Source organism: Mandrillus leucophaeus, unplaced genomic scaffold, assembly GCF_000951045.1.
Source record: "Mandrillus leucophaeus isolate KB7577 unplaced genomic scaffold, Mleu.le_1.0 Scaffold334, whole genome shotgun sequence".
NCBI classification, from domain to species: Eukaryota; Metazoa; Chordata; class Mammalia; order Primates; family Cercopithecidae; genus Mandrillus; species Mandrillus leucophaeus.
The window spans coordinates 295,254-310,345 of NW_012103521.1; the positions used below are offsets into that span (position 1 = coordinate 295,254).

General features: G+C 33.1%; 1 protein-coding gene across 1 annotated transcript in view; it reads right to left on the reverse strand.

Moving 5' to 3' along the window:
- The window catches only part of LRRIQ1 (leucine-rich repeats and IQ motif containing 1), a 210,788-nt gene that overhangs the window by 162,655 nt on the left and 33,041 nt on the right, over positions 1-15,092 (reverse strand). Inside the window, 2 exon segments of the mRNA XM_011988666.1 lie at positions 10,269-10,419; positions 10,421-10,461. Of these exon segments, the coding sequence (XP_011844056.1) occupies positions 10,269-10,419; positions 10,421-10,461 (192 nt within the window).

The following is a 15,092-nucleotide window of genomic DNA, read 5'->3' on the forward strand; positions in this document are numbered from 1 at the left end:
GATCATCCTTACCTCTGAAAACAACTAAAAATAGTCATCATTTTTTAGAATATTTCTAAAAGTGCTGCTATGAAAGTAATGAATCCTCATTCAAAAATCTAAATAAATACGGTAAGCAAAGAGAGATAAGCAAAACAATAAAGCCACTTTTTAAAGTGAGAAAATTTGTTAAACTGATGAATATGACAATCTATTTCTGCAGCCTCAGAACTTAAGGAAACAGAATTCAAAATGCACCTAAGATGGACAGGTATAACCTACAGTCCCACAGAAAGCTGGAATATCAATCAGCTATACACTGCTGAAAGTTACATCTCTTAACCTGAATCTCAATATTCGGTAGAGTGGGATAAAAATCTCATTTTTAAAATAATAAACACAAGCTGATACTCCCAAGGTTTGCAGCTCAGATTTGCTCAGATAGTGATCAGAAAGCCACCACTAGAAATGTACCATTAAAGATTGTAGACTGTTTGCATTCCCAGCCACCTGAAAAATTATTTCTAGAGACCAAACTTTCATTCCAAATCTAAGAATAACCACGAATTTATGTTCCAGGGCAAATAAAAAGATGACAATAAACAAGAAAACCAAACCCAAACCATAAAAGGCATGAAATACACAATGCAATATGTTATCATAAGAGTTAGCAGAAATAATATAATACACAGAAACAGAACCACATGGAAATTAGAATTAGCTGAATTTTTAAAACTCAATGACCTGGATTAAGAGCAATTTCAAGTTTGTCAACTGGGACATCGATGTATACATATAAATTACCTATGGGCATCAAAGAGAGAGAGAGAGAGATGTAGAATACAGGCAACATGAAGGCTAGAGTCAAGGATATAAAAATAAATATATCACACACACATAATGTTTCAGAAGGAGAAAACAAAATGAAAAGGAAAAAATATTTGAAGAAATAATGGCAGACAAATAGATAAAATTAAAAAGCAATCCACAGATTCATGAATTGCAACAAGCCCCAATAGGATGAATCAAAAAGAAATCCCTTCCTAGACACATCAATGTAAAGGTGCATAACTGCAAAGACAAAGAAAAGATATTTGACGAAGACAGAAAATATCCTCAGAAGTCCAGACATAACCGATAGCATTCTTAACAGCATTGGTGAAAGTAAAAATTAATAATGATAGTAATAACAATAGATATCTGCAAATTACTGAAATAAACTTCGACCTAGAAAAATACAAATTATGATTTAAGTAAGTGTTAAGGAAAGATACTTACAGACAAAATTCAGTAGAGTTTTCTACCTACCAATTTTCTCACTAGAGAAAAATATAAAGGATCTATATTAAAAAGAAGAAAAGTGAGTCAAGGTTTTAATAAAAGAAGAGGCCCGGCACGGTGGCTCATGCCTGTAATCTGAGCACTTTGGGACGCCGAGGCGAGCGGATGACTTGAGGTCAGAAGTTTGAGGCCAGCCTGGCCAACATGGTGAAACCCCATCTCTACTAAAAATACAAAAAAATTAGCCAGGCTTGGTGGTACATGCCTATAGTCCTAGCTACTCGGGAAGCCGAGGCAGAATTGCCTGAACCTGGGAGGTGCAGGTTGCAGTGAGCTGAGACCCCACCACTGCACTCCAGCCTGGGCAACAGAGTGAGAATCTGTCTTTAAAAAAAAAAAAGAAGAAGAAGAAGAAATAAAAGGCATAAAAAGGACAAATGTGAGCAAATATAATTAAACTTTATATAAAATAACCATTATATTTTCCTTGCAGAGTTAAATAAAAATACATTTAAAATCCTGCAACACACACACCCATAAGTCAGGAGACAGGAGGTAAAGATATCAATTAACTTGAGATAAATAAAGTGTCCATTTTTAATTTCTGTAGTGACCGTTAAATTAATAAAGTATATAGCTACTAAAGGAATTCATGAATAAAATAGGAAATGACAAAAAAAAAAAAAAAAAAAAGGCAATCCAAAAGAAAATAACCGAGGAGAGGAAACAGAAATAGAATATGTTGCGCAAGATTTCTGGTTATAGTACTAATGGACTAGGTAATGAAGAACAGTTCATCTTGTTGAGAAGTAGAAAAAAATGAAAATTATATAAACATATCTGCTCAAGACATTAAAGGACTAAAATGGTACTATACCGAATCATAGGGTTAAGATCCAGAAGTGAGAAGATCACATCTTTCAGGATATCTAATAATTCTCAGAAAGAAAGTTTACAAACCTAGGAGGTCACAATTTGGCTTCTAGGGCCCTCTTCATCAGAGTAGGCCTAAGAAACCCCACCTTACTTTTGGTTGGGATCAGCATGCGCTATCCATTAAGATTAAGAATCGTTCTGAGGGACTGAAGCTAAACTTCAAATAATCTCAATACCAATGTACAGATTTAGCTACACACAGATTGCCCTCAGTAAAAAATAAAGACTTTCAGAGGAAAATAGTAATATACTAGCCTCTAACTGGTTCCAGTTTTTTCCTGTAGTATTCTCTGTCTGCCAAATAACAAAATATAAGCAAGAAAATAACATAATCTGACCAAAAATAAAGAAAAACAACAAGCAATAGAAACTACCCATTGGAAATCCAGATAATGAAGTTATCAGACACAGAACATAACAAAACTTGGCTGAACATGTTAAATAAAAGTTAAAATTAAATACTTGAATACTAGATACTATAAAATTGCAAATTAAATATCAAGTAAAAAAAAAAAGTAAAAATTCTAAAACCAAAAAACTACAATTGCAAACAACACTTTCATAGATAAATTGAACATTATATTAGATATACTTGAAGGACTAGGAAACTGTAAATTGAGTTAAAAGAAAATATCCAGATAAATACAAGGAGACACAAATGAAATATAATTATAAGAAATATACATATATAAGAAAATTATAGGACATACATTGCATATAAAAGATATTAAATATATTATGTCCTCTATATTACATTAAATATTTATTGTTACATACAATAATTATATCTATTAACATATATTAAATCATTAAAAACATGTATATTTGGAATTTTTCAATATTGAATAAAGACACTGAGCTACAGATTTAGGAGGCGCAATGAATTCAAACAGAGCGAATATTAAGGTAACCAAAATGGACAAAGAAAAAATCTCAAAAATGGAAAAATAAAATTATATTTCAAGGATCAACTTAAGCCAGGAAAGCTAGAATACAATAAAATATATTTACAATGCAAAAATTGCAATACAAATGGTAAGTCTATACCTCAAATAGACACACACACATACATATATGTGTTTCTGGGTATGTGTGTGCCTATGTGTATTAAAAACATACTTAAGCATATAATATCTGAAAAATTCATCACCAAAAGACCTACAATAAAGGAAATACTAATAGATATTCTTTGGGCAGAAGGAACATTGTAGATGAAAGACAAAATAAACAGCAATGGAAAATTTATACTGTATTATTACAGAATACTACTACTATTGGTATAGTCATACTATCTACAGTAACCTAAAAGAATAGAAAAATAATATGTAGCTGGTAAATATAAGAGGAAAAATGAAATAATTTGAAACCTCTGTCAAACCAAATAAATAAGGGCAAAAAGAAAAAAACAGGCAGAATGAACAGTATAAAAAATAATAAGAGAGTTTGTTTAATCTCAAATATATCAATGATTACATGAAATTAATGATTATAATTAATTGCTAAGGATGAATAGCTGCAAATCAAAGCTAGAGTTTGTAAGCCAGTCCAGATAAAGCAATAACAAAATCAACAAATTTTCATGTTACAAAAAAGAGACAAACTGGAAACAAAATTTGTAGAAATATTTTAAGTAAAAAGATAGAGGCTGGGCGCGGTGGCTCACACCTGTAATCCCAGCACTTTGGGAGGCAGAGGCGGGCGGATTCCGAGGTCAGGAGTTTAAGACCAGCCTGGCCAACATAGTGAAACCCTATCTCTACTAAAAATACAAAAAATTAGCCAGGCATGGTGGCATGCGCCTGTAATCCCAGCTACCTGAGAGGCTCAGGCAGGAGAATTGCTTGAACCCAGGAGGTGGAGGTCGCAGTGAGCCGAGACAGAGTGAGACTCCGTCTGAAAAAAAAAAAAAAGATAGAAAAAGAAAAAGATACGTCATGTGAACATTAAACTAGTGGTTCTCAAAATGTGGTCCAGAGACCTCCCAGAGACACTTCTAAAAGTTCTGTAAGGTCAGCACTGTTTTTATAATAATTCCAAAATGCTATTTGCGTTTTTCACTCTCATTTGGTCAAGAGAGTATAGTGGAGTTTTCCAGAGGCCACACGACTTGTGATATTATAGCAAATTGACTGCAGAGGCAAATATGAGAACCCAGATGTCTTGTGTTAAGTCAGCATTAAAGAGATTTACAAAAACGTGTAACAATACCCTACTTCTCACTATAACTCTTTGTTTAGAAAACAGAATTAACATTTATAAATTTTTTTGTGAATCCAAAGGTTTATTATTTGAAATTCTAAATGAATTAATAAAACATAAAAATTTTGTTTTCTTTGAATACTTGACAATATTGCTAGACATAACCCATACAAATAAGTTATTTGAGAGAGGTCCTCAGTAATTTTTGAGAATGTAAAACAGTCCTGCATCTAAAAGAAAGCACGTTTAATTATATAAGACACAGAAGGCTAAAGCAGAAAACTTTACTACCTATGAAAAGCGACATTTTAAAATGATGAAACTGGTCAATTTAACAGAAACATATAACAGTTAGAAATTTGCAGGCACCAAATAGCATGCCCTCAAAAACATTTAAAGTAAAAAAAAAAAAAAGAATAAAAAGATTGAACTACAATAATCATGAGAGTCATTGCTAATATTATCAGTACCACACTTAATCAACAGGCAGGTGGCATAACAAAAATACGTAGGTTCTGAAGTAGGCTGTCCTGAGTTGTGAAAAAACAGGTCTACTCCCAAACTAGCTATTTGAAGGTAGACAAGTTACTTAACTTCTCTGAGCTTCAGCTCTTTTATTTATAGAGTGAGGGTGACTTCATCTCATTATGAGGATTAAAAATAATATTTTAAAGTAGTTTAAACAGGATTTTCACATGATAGCTACTAAAAATGATAGCTATTATTATTTCCCAATAATTATTCTTAATAAAACAAGGAGTTTAAAACTATAAATTTGCGGTGACCAAATAAGGCTTCAGAGAAGGCTGAATTTTGAGTCAAACATTAAAGGAGAAAGAGAATATTAATATACATTCCAAAAACTCTATTCACAACTGATTAAACAGTAATTGAATCCATAAATGCACTTGGATGAAGTGGGGGGGGGGTGGGTTCTAGATGTGAATGAAGTTAAAGTAGGTTGCTACCCTTTGTCTTTAATCTTATTATTATTTGTTTTTTCTTTGAGAAGGGTCTCACTCTGGTGCCCAGGTTGGAGTGCATTGGTGTGATCTCAGCTTACTACAGCCTTGATCCCCCAGGCTCAAGTGATTCTCCCATCTCTGCCTCTCAAATAGCTGGACCTACAAGCATGAACCACCCCACCTGGCTTATTTTTTGTTTATTTCTTTTATTTTTAGTAGAAATGAGGTCTCATTATGTTGCCCAGGATGGTCTTGAACTCTCGGACTCAAGCCATCTGCCCAGCTTGGCCTCCCAAAGTGCTGTGATTACAGGTGTGAGCCACCATGCCTGTCCTAATTTTACAAACTCTTTATTGTCATATAAAGGCTGACAACTGAGCAAAATAAACTTATAGCAAGTCCTATCTTAGGATACCATTAATTCCTTAATGCCTCTAAGAAAATTATTCTTTCCCAGATAAAATATCTGATATTTCTTTCCCTGCCCCATTCAAAATAAAACAATCCATAGCCACAAAAATATGAAAGAGCCTTTTCAAAGGACTTAAATATAATACAAATAAAGACTTGCTTAAATATTGTTTAGTTTACTGGTTAAATATATTTTTAACAGCTCTTTAAAAGTGTCCTAGATCTCACAAAATAAAACTTAAGCCAAGTGTGTTTCCTCTTCAAAGGGCTCATGCCCATGGCAAAATTAGCTTTCAGCCATACTTTCGACAAATATCTATTTCAAATAATTCTTCCCACAGAAATGAGGCAATGGTCTAATAAAACATTCCTGCCACAGGGGAGAAAATTCTATAAGGAACAGCAAAACTAAAAATGTTAAATTAGGCTGGAGGCTTTTCACTGGAGATCAGCCACCTTCAGCTGTTCACTGATTGCCATGTCTGATGGTTTTTTATTCACACGTACAAATATACAAAGTTGCATTTGAGTTTTTTTAATTTTAGTGCAAAAGTACTTCAGGATTATACATGTTGTTTAGAAAGAGTAATACTGAAACAGGAATCAGGAAACTTGGATTCCAGCCCTACCTTCGCCATGAGTTAGATGAAAACTATGTGGGTGTTTTTTTATCTGTAAACTAAGCAGCCTAGACTCATGAGATAACCTAAGATCCCTTTCAGCACTTAGCATCGTGTTGCCCTTCAAAACTAACAAGTAAGCTAGCACCATCTAGTGGACTCCAAAAAAAAAATCACGGAATAGGTAATAGTGAAAAAGATTCTTATAAGCAAAATGTCTAGAGAGTTCTCTTACTTTATTTTTCCTCCCAATGATTCAAAGACAACATTTGAAAGCAAGAATTATTCCAGGCACTATGAACCACGACATAGCAATCAAGCCTATGTGAAAATGTTGAATTATTTCCAAATCTTTCATATTTATGATACTAGTGGTCAATTTCCCAGAAAGCAATATTATCTAGAAAATAAAGTAGGAAAAAAACTCTTAGTATCTCTGCTATTTACAATGATAATTTTTAGGAATATATGATGTGAAATTTATAAATTGACAACTATATTGCTTCAATTAAAGAAATTTTTTCAGATTAAAGTTTTCGTAGAAACAGAAATATCATGAACAAGAATATTAAAATAATCACTCTTACATGTTAACATTATATTTATAGTTTTTATTTTTATTCAATATTTAATAAAAGAAATAATTTACTCCAATTCCATATATAGAGAGAAAATATATATCACTATGATATTAAAGTCAAGAGAGTCATTTGTTATGGGTGAAAAAAGTCAAGATAATCATTTATTTTGTTTATTGCTACATCCTCAGAAATATTTCAGTGCTAGAAAAGCGCTTATACATATAGGTACTCAATAAATTTTTCATTTTGAAAAAATATCAAAATCATTACATTTGTTCAGCATAAAGAGTTTTAATGTAGTATAAAAATAGTAATAATCTTAATTATTAAATATATATTTATTAAAGAAGTAGAAGAATAGAATAATAAGGTAATTTAAAACTTAGGCACTAGGGATAGACTACTGAGTTTCAAATCCTGTCTCTATCATTTACTAGCTGTGTAATTTTAGATAATTTACTTTACTTCTTTGTGTCTCAGTTTTCTTATCTGGTGGGGTCAGAATTTTTTTTTTTTTTTTCCCGAGACAAGGTTTCCCTTTGTTGCCCAGCCTGGAGTGCAGTGGCATGATCACAGCTCACTGCAGCCTCAACCTCCCAGTCTCATGAGATCCTCCCAACTCAGCCTCCCGAGTAACTGGGAATGCAGGAGTGTGCCACCATGCTTAGTGGTACAGTGTGCATATTTGTCCCTGATCTCATGTTGAATTCTAATCCTCAATGCTGGAGGTGGGGCCTGCTGGTAGGTGTTTGGATCATGGGGGAGGGTCCATCAGGGCTTGGTGCTGTCTTGGAGATAAGAGTTCTCACAAAATCTGGTCGTTTAAAAGTATATGGCAACATCCCCACCACCACTACATTCTGTCTCCCTTGCTCCTGCTTTTGCCTTGCAACATGCCTGCTCCAGCTTTGCCTTCTGCCATGATTGTAAGCTTCCTAAGTCCTCCCTAGAAGGCAAGCAGATGTCAGTACCATGCCTCCTGTAAAGCCTGCAGAACCATGAGTCAATTCAACCTCTTTTCTTTTGTCTAGTATTGGGTATTTCTTTGTAGCAATGCATAAATGGCCTAATAACCCTGGCTAATTAAAAAAAAAATGTAGAGACAGGGCCCCACTATGTTGCCCAGTTTGGTCTTGAACTCCCGGCCTTAAGTGATCCTCCCTCCTTGGCCTCCGAAAGTGCTGAGATTATAAGCTTGAGCCACTGTATCCAGCATAAAAAATTTAATAGTACCTAACTCATGCCAGTGATGTGAAAAGCAAATGAGTTAATTTGTATAAAGCACTTAAATACCTGTTGGTAAGAAAGCTATTATTATATAATGCTAGATTGTATTTTTATGTAAATAAAATGTATAAAATAACTTTTCAAATATGGATTTATTCAAAATTAAGTTAGCTTCAAAACTTTCTGCTAGAAAGTTAATGAAATTCAACATAAATTAAGATAAAGACAACAAGATTTTAAATTATAAATACCCTATTTTTCATTTGCTTTGGCTATTATTTTAAAAACTAATTCAAAAATACTAACGCAAAGTACTAAAGGTTTTCCATGAACCATTTCATAAACTTTAATAATCATGTGGCAACATTCATTCAATATTTTTTTTTTTTTGCCACATCTCATATAGAAAACACAGTTTTACCAATTTTGCCATAAATTTACTTATGGGAAATTTCAAACAAAGGACAACATGAAAGATTTTCTTATTTAAAATTGGTCATAAAATAGAGAGTAGAAGGATGTTACCAGAAGCTGGGAAAGGTAGTGAGGGGCTGGGAGGAAGTGGAGATGCTTGCTTAATGTATTAAAAACAGAAGGTAAACAAAAATCAGAATGAATGAATAAGACCTATTATTTGATAGCACAACAGCATGATGATAGTTAATAATAACTTAATTGTACATTTTAATATAGCTAAAAGACTGTAATTTGATTGTTTGTAGAAACAAAGGATAAATGCTTGAGGAGATAGATACCCCATTTTCCATGATATGATTATTTCACATTGCATGCCTGTATCAAAACATCACATGTATCCCATAAATATATACACCTACTATGTACACACACACACACACACACAAAATAAAATAAAATAAAATTGGTATGAATATTTCACAGCATATTTCTATTTTTACAACTGCATAGTTTAATTAGAATGGAAAACATTCATAATTAATTTCAAATAAATTGCCTTAAAAAGACTGAAGCATTCACTATTCTCATTCACTTAAATGCAAATAGTCTCAACCAAATAAATATGTACATTAATATTTTCTAATAAAAATAAGAGTTAACATTACATATTAATTACTGTGATAATTATAGCACAGTAAGACTTAGAAACAAATTAAACTTGAAACTATCAACGTGAAATATTGTGGTATTGCTTCCAATTTTATTCACCTCCTTAAGAAATATTATAGCATGGAATAATAACTCACTAACTTATAAACACAAATCTATCTTTGCATCCCTTCATAAGAGTTCTTAGCATCAATATATCACTGAAAGACAAAATCTATGCTTTTCACTTAGCTCAACCAGAATCTCTAAGCAGTTCTTGAAGATGAAAAACAGACTCCAACTGCTCTTCAGAAAATCTACTTTCTCATGTATACTGTTCTCACACTCAATAAATACAGTGTTTTCATTGTACCCAACAGACACCAAAGAAGTCTTTTACCTTGTTTGCTCTGTATTGCATGCACAGAGATACCTCAGGTTCATCAATTAATACCATGGCAGTTTTCACATAAATCTTGCTGATATCCTATCGCAGAAAATCCATTACTTACAAAAAAAAAAAAAAATTCCATACAGCACTGCTGGCAATGAAAACGAAGTAAATGGGAATTGAAGCATTTCTTTTTTACAAACAGCCTTTTTTTTCTTTTTAAAGTTTGCTTCAGTGTGTGCCAATATAGTAACATACATTATCAATGCACTTGCCTTCACTCCAACAACAAAATTATTTTAAACTAAAATTTTAAAGTAAAAATATTTGTGTCAAAACTGTCAACATTTCCATATGGGAGAAGTCATAATGATCCCAAAGCAGCAGCAAAAGAACGTGGGCAAATAAACACATTAAAGCATATTATATATTATATTTTCAAAAGTGTGCCTTGAAATGTTTCCAAAATAAAGCTTATTTTGTGAAAACAGCTATATTTTACCCATATTTTAAAAAATAAAGGAGATGATGGTGAATGCCTAGATCCAATGCTCCCAATACCTCCTCTAGAAATCCATAAAGAGTAACAAAATAAAAAATAAACACAACTTACAATTCCAGTGTAAGTGGGAGATAAGGAAATTACAATCCGAATTTTTTGTAAGTGAGGTAATAGGTATCTGGGACCAACATAATCCAGTTGGAATCCAGACTTGTGCGAGGGATAAGTAAGAAGTAGAGGTGCCCAAGTGATGGCAGACCCCCTGTATTGTGAACAAGGTTTTCTTCCAGAAAGAAGGAATATCCTGAGTAGGATGACAGAATTAAGACCAAATATATAAGGTGAATTAATAAACGCAAGTGGTTATAGCTTATATGAGAAAAAAATTTAAACTTGGAGCAAAAAATAAAACCTAAATCTATACTGTATAAAAATAAATGTCTAAATTTGATTCAAAAGGTTAAAAATAAAAAAGACGGCCAGATAGGCAAACACAGATAAAAATAAACCATATCAGACAAGGTAGAATTTAGTTTCAAAGGCATTAAAGAGAAAATGAAGGAAACATAATAGTCAAAGCTAAAATTTACAATAAGGATAATGCACTTATAAAATTGAACGGCAGCAACATTCACAAAACAGAAACCAAAGGATTTACCAAAAAAAAAGGCTGATTAATAATAAATCAATAGCAGGCAAATTCACAATAACTCAACTTCCTCAGTCCAAAGTAAATCAAGCAAACAGAACACCTTAAGAAAAATTATCAGTAAGGTAGATCTTATACATATAAAACAAACTCTTTATCCCAATAATAATAAAAAAAAAAACCTGCCTCCTTTTCAAGTAAATCTAAAACATTCATGAAAATTGACCACATATTAGATTAGCAAGAGAGCCAAAATAAGTTCCAAAAAGAGAAATAGCACAAAAATTATTCTCCAGCTATAAAGCAATAAAACTAAAAAGAATCAACAACAAAAAAATGATCTTTCTATATGGAAATTTTAAATCTTAGATAAAAGATTTTTAAAAACTCTAAAATTATAAAAATGATGAAAATATCTACATGTCAGAAGTTACAGACTAAGCACTGCTCAGAGGGAAAACTATAGATTTAAGTATTTATGTCAATATGATTTAAAAAAGATTTAAAAATAATTGAATTAAATATTTAACTCAAAATAGAAAAGAACAGCATAATAAACAGAAAAGGAAAAGCCAAGAAAATAGTATTATCATGCATTTGTGGTAAAAGTACTAAACGGCAATGATATGGTTTGGTTGTGTCCCCACCCAAATCTCACCTTGTATTGTAATAATCCCCACATGTCAAGGGCAGGCCAGGTGGAGATAACTGAATCATGGGGGAAGTTTCCTCCATACTGCTCTTGTGGTAGTGAATAAATCTCACAAGATCTGGTGGTTTTATAAATGGGAGTTCCCCTGCACAAGTCCTTTTGCCTGCCGCCATGTAAGATGTCCCTTTTCTCTTGTATTGTCTTCCTCCATGATTTTGAAGCCTCCCAGTCATCTGGAACTGTGAGTCCATTAAACCTCTTTTGTTTATAAATTACCCATTCTCGGGTATGTCTTTGTCAGCAGGATGAGAATAGGCACAATATATATAAAGGGAGTCTGACACTATCTTCCTAAATTATTGATATCTTTTGGCCCATTGATAAAAATGGCAGGAAATTAACCTGAAGATATATCTGATTAAATATGAAATTAAGTAGATGTTATATTCATTATGGTAATGTGGAAGATTGGAAACCATTCAATATCCATGAGCAAGGCAAAAATGGGAAAACTCTGGTCATTTCACACAATAGAAAATTAAGTAGCTATGGAAAAAGAATTATAAATTCCATAATAAGTTGTCAAAAGCAAGATAAAGAACAGTACTTAAAATATGCTACATTTTGTGAGAGGATTAGCATACACACATGTATTTCCTTAGATATGTACATATATAGAGATGCACACATATATATGTTTTATATATTATATATGTACATTTTATACAAAAATTCCACATATAAAAGTAAACAGGAGAGAAGAGTGAAAAGGACAGGAACTAAAGCACAATATCTTCAGTATGCTTTTTTAATGTAGTTTTTATTTTGGAATCATGAATCTGTGTTACATATAAAAGTTAAATACAATCAAATGGGAAAAGTGAATTAATTTATCAAATTAGTAGAAAACTAAATTATCAAATTTATAACCTAATCCCAAAGATAAAATATTTCAAATGATTTTATAACATACCATTTTAATCATATCTGTTTGGGATAGTGCAAGGACAAAAAATGTAAAGAAATCTTAAAATTAGTAAGTTATATTGTCAATAGTAATATTGGCATTGTTGTTTTGAAGCTATTTTATAGATAAGATATGGCACGTGGTTATAATAATGTTGCCACAAACCATGGAATATAGTGGAAGAAAATATGAATACAGCTGTAAGTCTAAAGCATATTTGCTATCCTCAATTCAAGTTCACAAAACAATTAGAGTATGAAAATGAATAACAGAGCAACTGACTAAAATATTCTGAGCTATAAAAATGTATATTTTCATAAGTATATTGAGAGAGAGAGAGAAAGGTAGAACAAGTAGTAAAACAAACTAAATAAACAAACCAAAAACAAGTTGGCACCACTGAAAGTAACTAGGGTCACTAAGACTTTAAGAGTTTCTCAATACAATAGTAAGCATTTAGCCCTGACTTTATGCTACAAACCATTTCGGGATAACAAAATAGTTCTAACTGATTAAAGAATTCCAGCTTAAAAGCTGTGGAAGAAATGATCAAATAGAAAACTCACAAATCACATCCTCTGCTGCATTAATTGATCCAGGTCATATTAATCAATGGATGAACATTAGATGAAAGGTTGATGGCGAACTTTATAATGGAGTGTTTAGGTTATCATCAGCTATACCCAACACTCAAGTGTAGCATCACTAAAAGTAAACTGTCAAATACTGTATGACTGCTGATGTAATTAAATATAAAGTACAGAACACCACCTATGAAGAATTCCTGCCAAAGCAGCTTACTTTCGAATTTAATCAACTCTTTTTTAACTAACTTCAATTTATAGAAAATATAGGGTTTAATGAAACAATTTCAATAAAACTAGAAAAAGTAAATGGACAAAGCCTGAGGCAGGACATTCCGTAAGACAATTCACACAGGTTCTACAACAAATCAATGGAGGGGGGAAAAAAAAGCCGTGAGGACTGCTGCAGATTTAAAGAGACTTCAAAGTCCTAGATAAATGTAATATATACTCATTATTGATATTATGATTCCAATAAACCCAGACACTTAGGAAATTAGAAAAATTTGATTATGTACTATCAGTTGATACAAGGGTTCATTATTAATCCCATTAGGTGTTATAATGCACTGGGGTTAAGTAAGAGAGGGCCATATTATTGAAAACTGTCTCCTGAAGTATGAAGGAATGGAATTACATGGTCTGGGGATCTGCTTTATGAAAGAAAAAACGAAATCAAAACCCCAAAAAAGTAAAGATGAAGCAAATGTTTAATATAACTAACGGTTATATGGAATTTCCATGTATTATTCTACATTTATAAATGTTTGAAATTTTCCACAATAAAAAGAGAAGAAAAAACAAAATATACACAGAAAAGCAAAACTAATAGTAGAACCAAGACTAAACACAGAAATTAAGCTTACTACTGTTCCCTTATCTATGCCCATTCTACTGATATTTCAGTCTAGATTAGACTTTCTAATGATTATAGGATTGAAAAGGTGGACAGTATGGTATCCTCCGGGAGCCCAATATTTCAGCCATTTGTACCATATCAAAGTAAAGTTTTAATCCAGTTCCCAACTTCTTGGCAATCCTTGATTTTTCATTAACCATTATTAACCCTCTACCAAGGCCCTTGAGAATTTCATAATGAAGGCCGGGCGCGGTGGCTCAAGCCTGTAATCCTAGCACTTTGGGAGGCCGAGACGGGCAGATCACGAGGTCAGCAGATCGAGACCATCCTGGCTAACACGGTGAAACCCCGTCTCTACTAAAAAAAATACAAAAAACTAGCCAGGCGAGGTGGCGGGCGCCTGTAGTCCCAGCTACTCGGGAGGCTGAGGCAGGAGAATGGCGTAAACCCAGGAGGCGGAGCTTGCAGTGAGTGTGATCGCGCCACTGCACTCCAGCCTGGGCAGCAGAGCAAGACTCCGTCTCAAAAAAAAAAAAAGAGAATTTCATAATGAATAAAATAATAAAAAACAATAGAGGAATTCAAGCCAGGAGGTGAATAATACAATTTTTACTTCAGAATCATCATGCTGACAATAATGCAGAAGTAACTTGAGTTTCATTTCAGTGGGTAGAAGAGGGAAGTTGGGTAATAAGAGGTGAAGGCAAACACAAAACATTCTTTCTTTCCCAAAACTTGACAATAAAGGGGAAGAAGAGAGGGGAGGCAAAGACAGAACTCAATGTGAGGTAAGAGGAAATGTTTTTTTGTTTTGTTTTGTTTTGTTTTTTGTTTTTATTTTCATTTAGAGATGTGAGAGAAAGGGCACAGCAATAGAAACACTTTGACAGAAGGCTGATGAAAAATAATGGAGTAAGGTCCAGAAGGGCTGATGGGAATATTTATAGAAAATAGGACTAGTTGACTGTAGTGGTACATGTCTGTAGTCCCAGCTACTCAGGACACTGAGGTGGGCAAATCCGTTGAGCCCAGGAGTTCGAAACAAGCCTGGGCAACGTAGCAAGACCTTATCAAAAAAATAAAAATAGATAAATAAATAAAAAATAAAAGATAGGCCGGGCGTGGTGGCTCAAGCCTGTAATCCCAGCACTTTGCAGGGCTGAGGCAGGAGGATTGCTTGAGGCCAGGAGTTCGAAACAAGCCTGGGCAACATGGTGAGGCTTT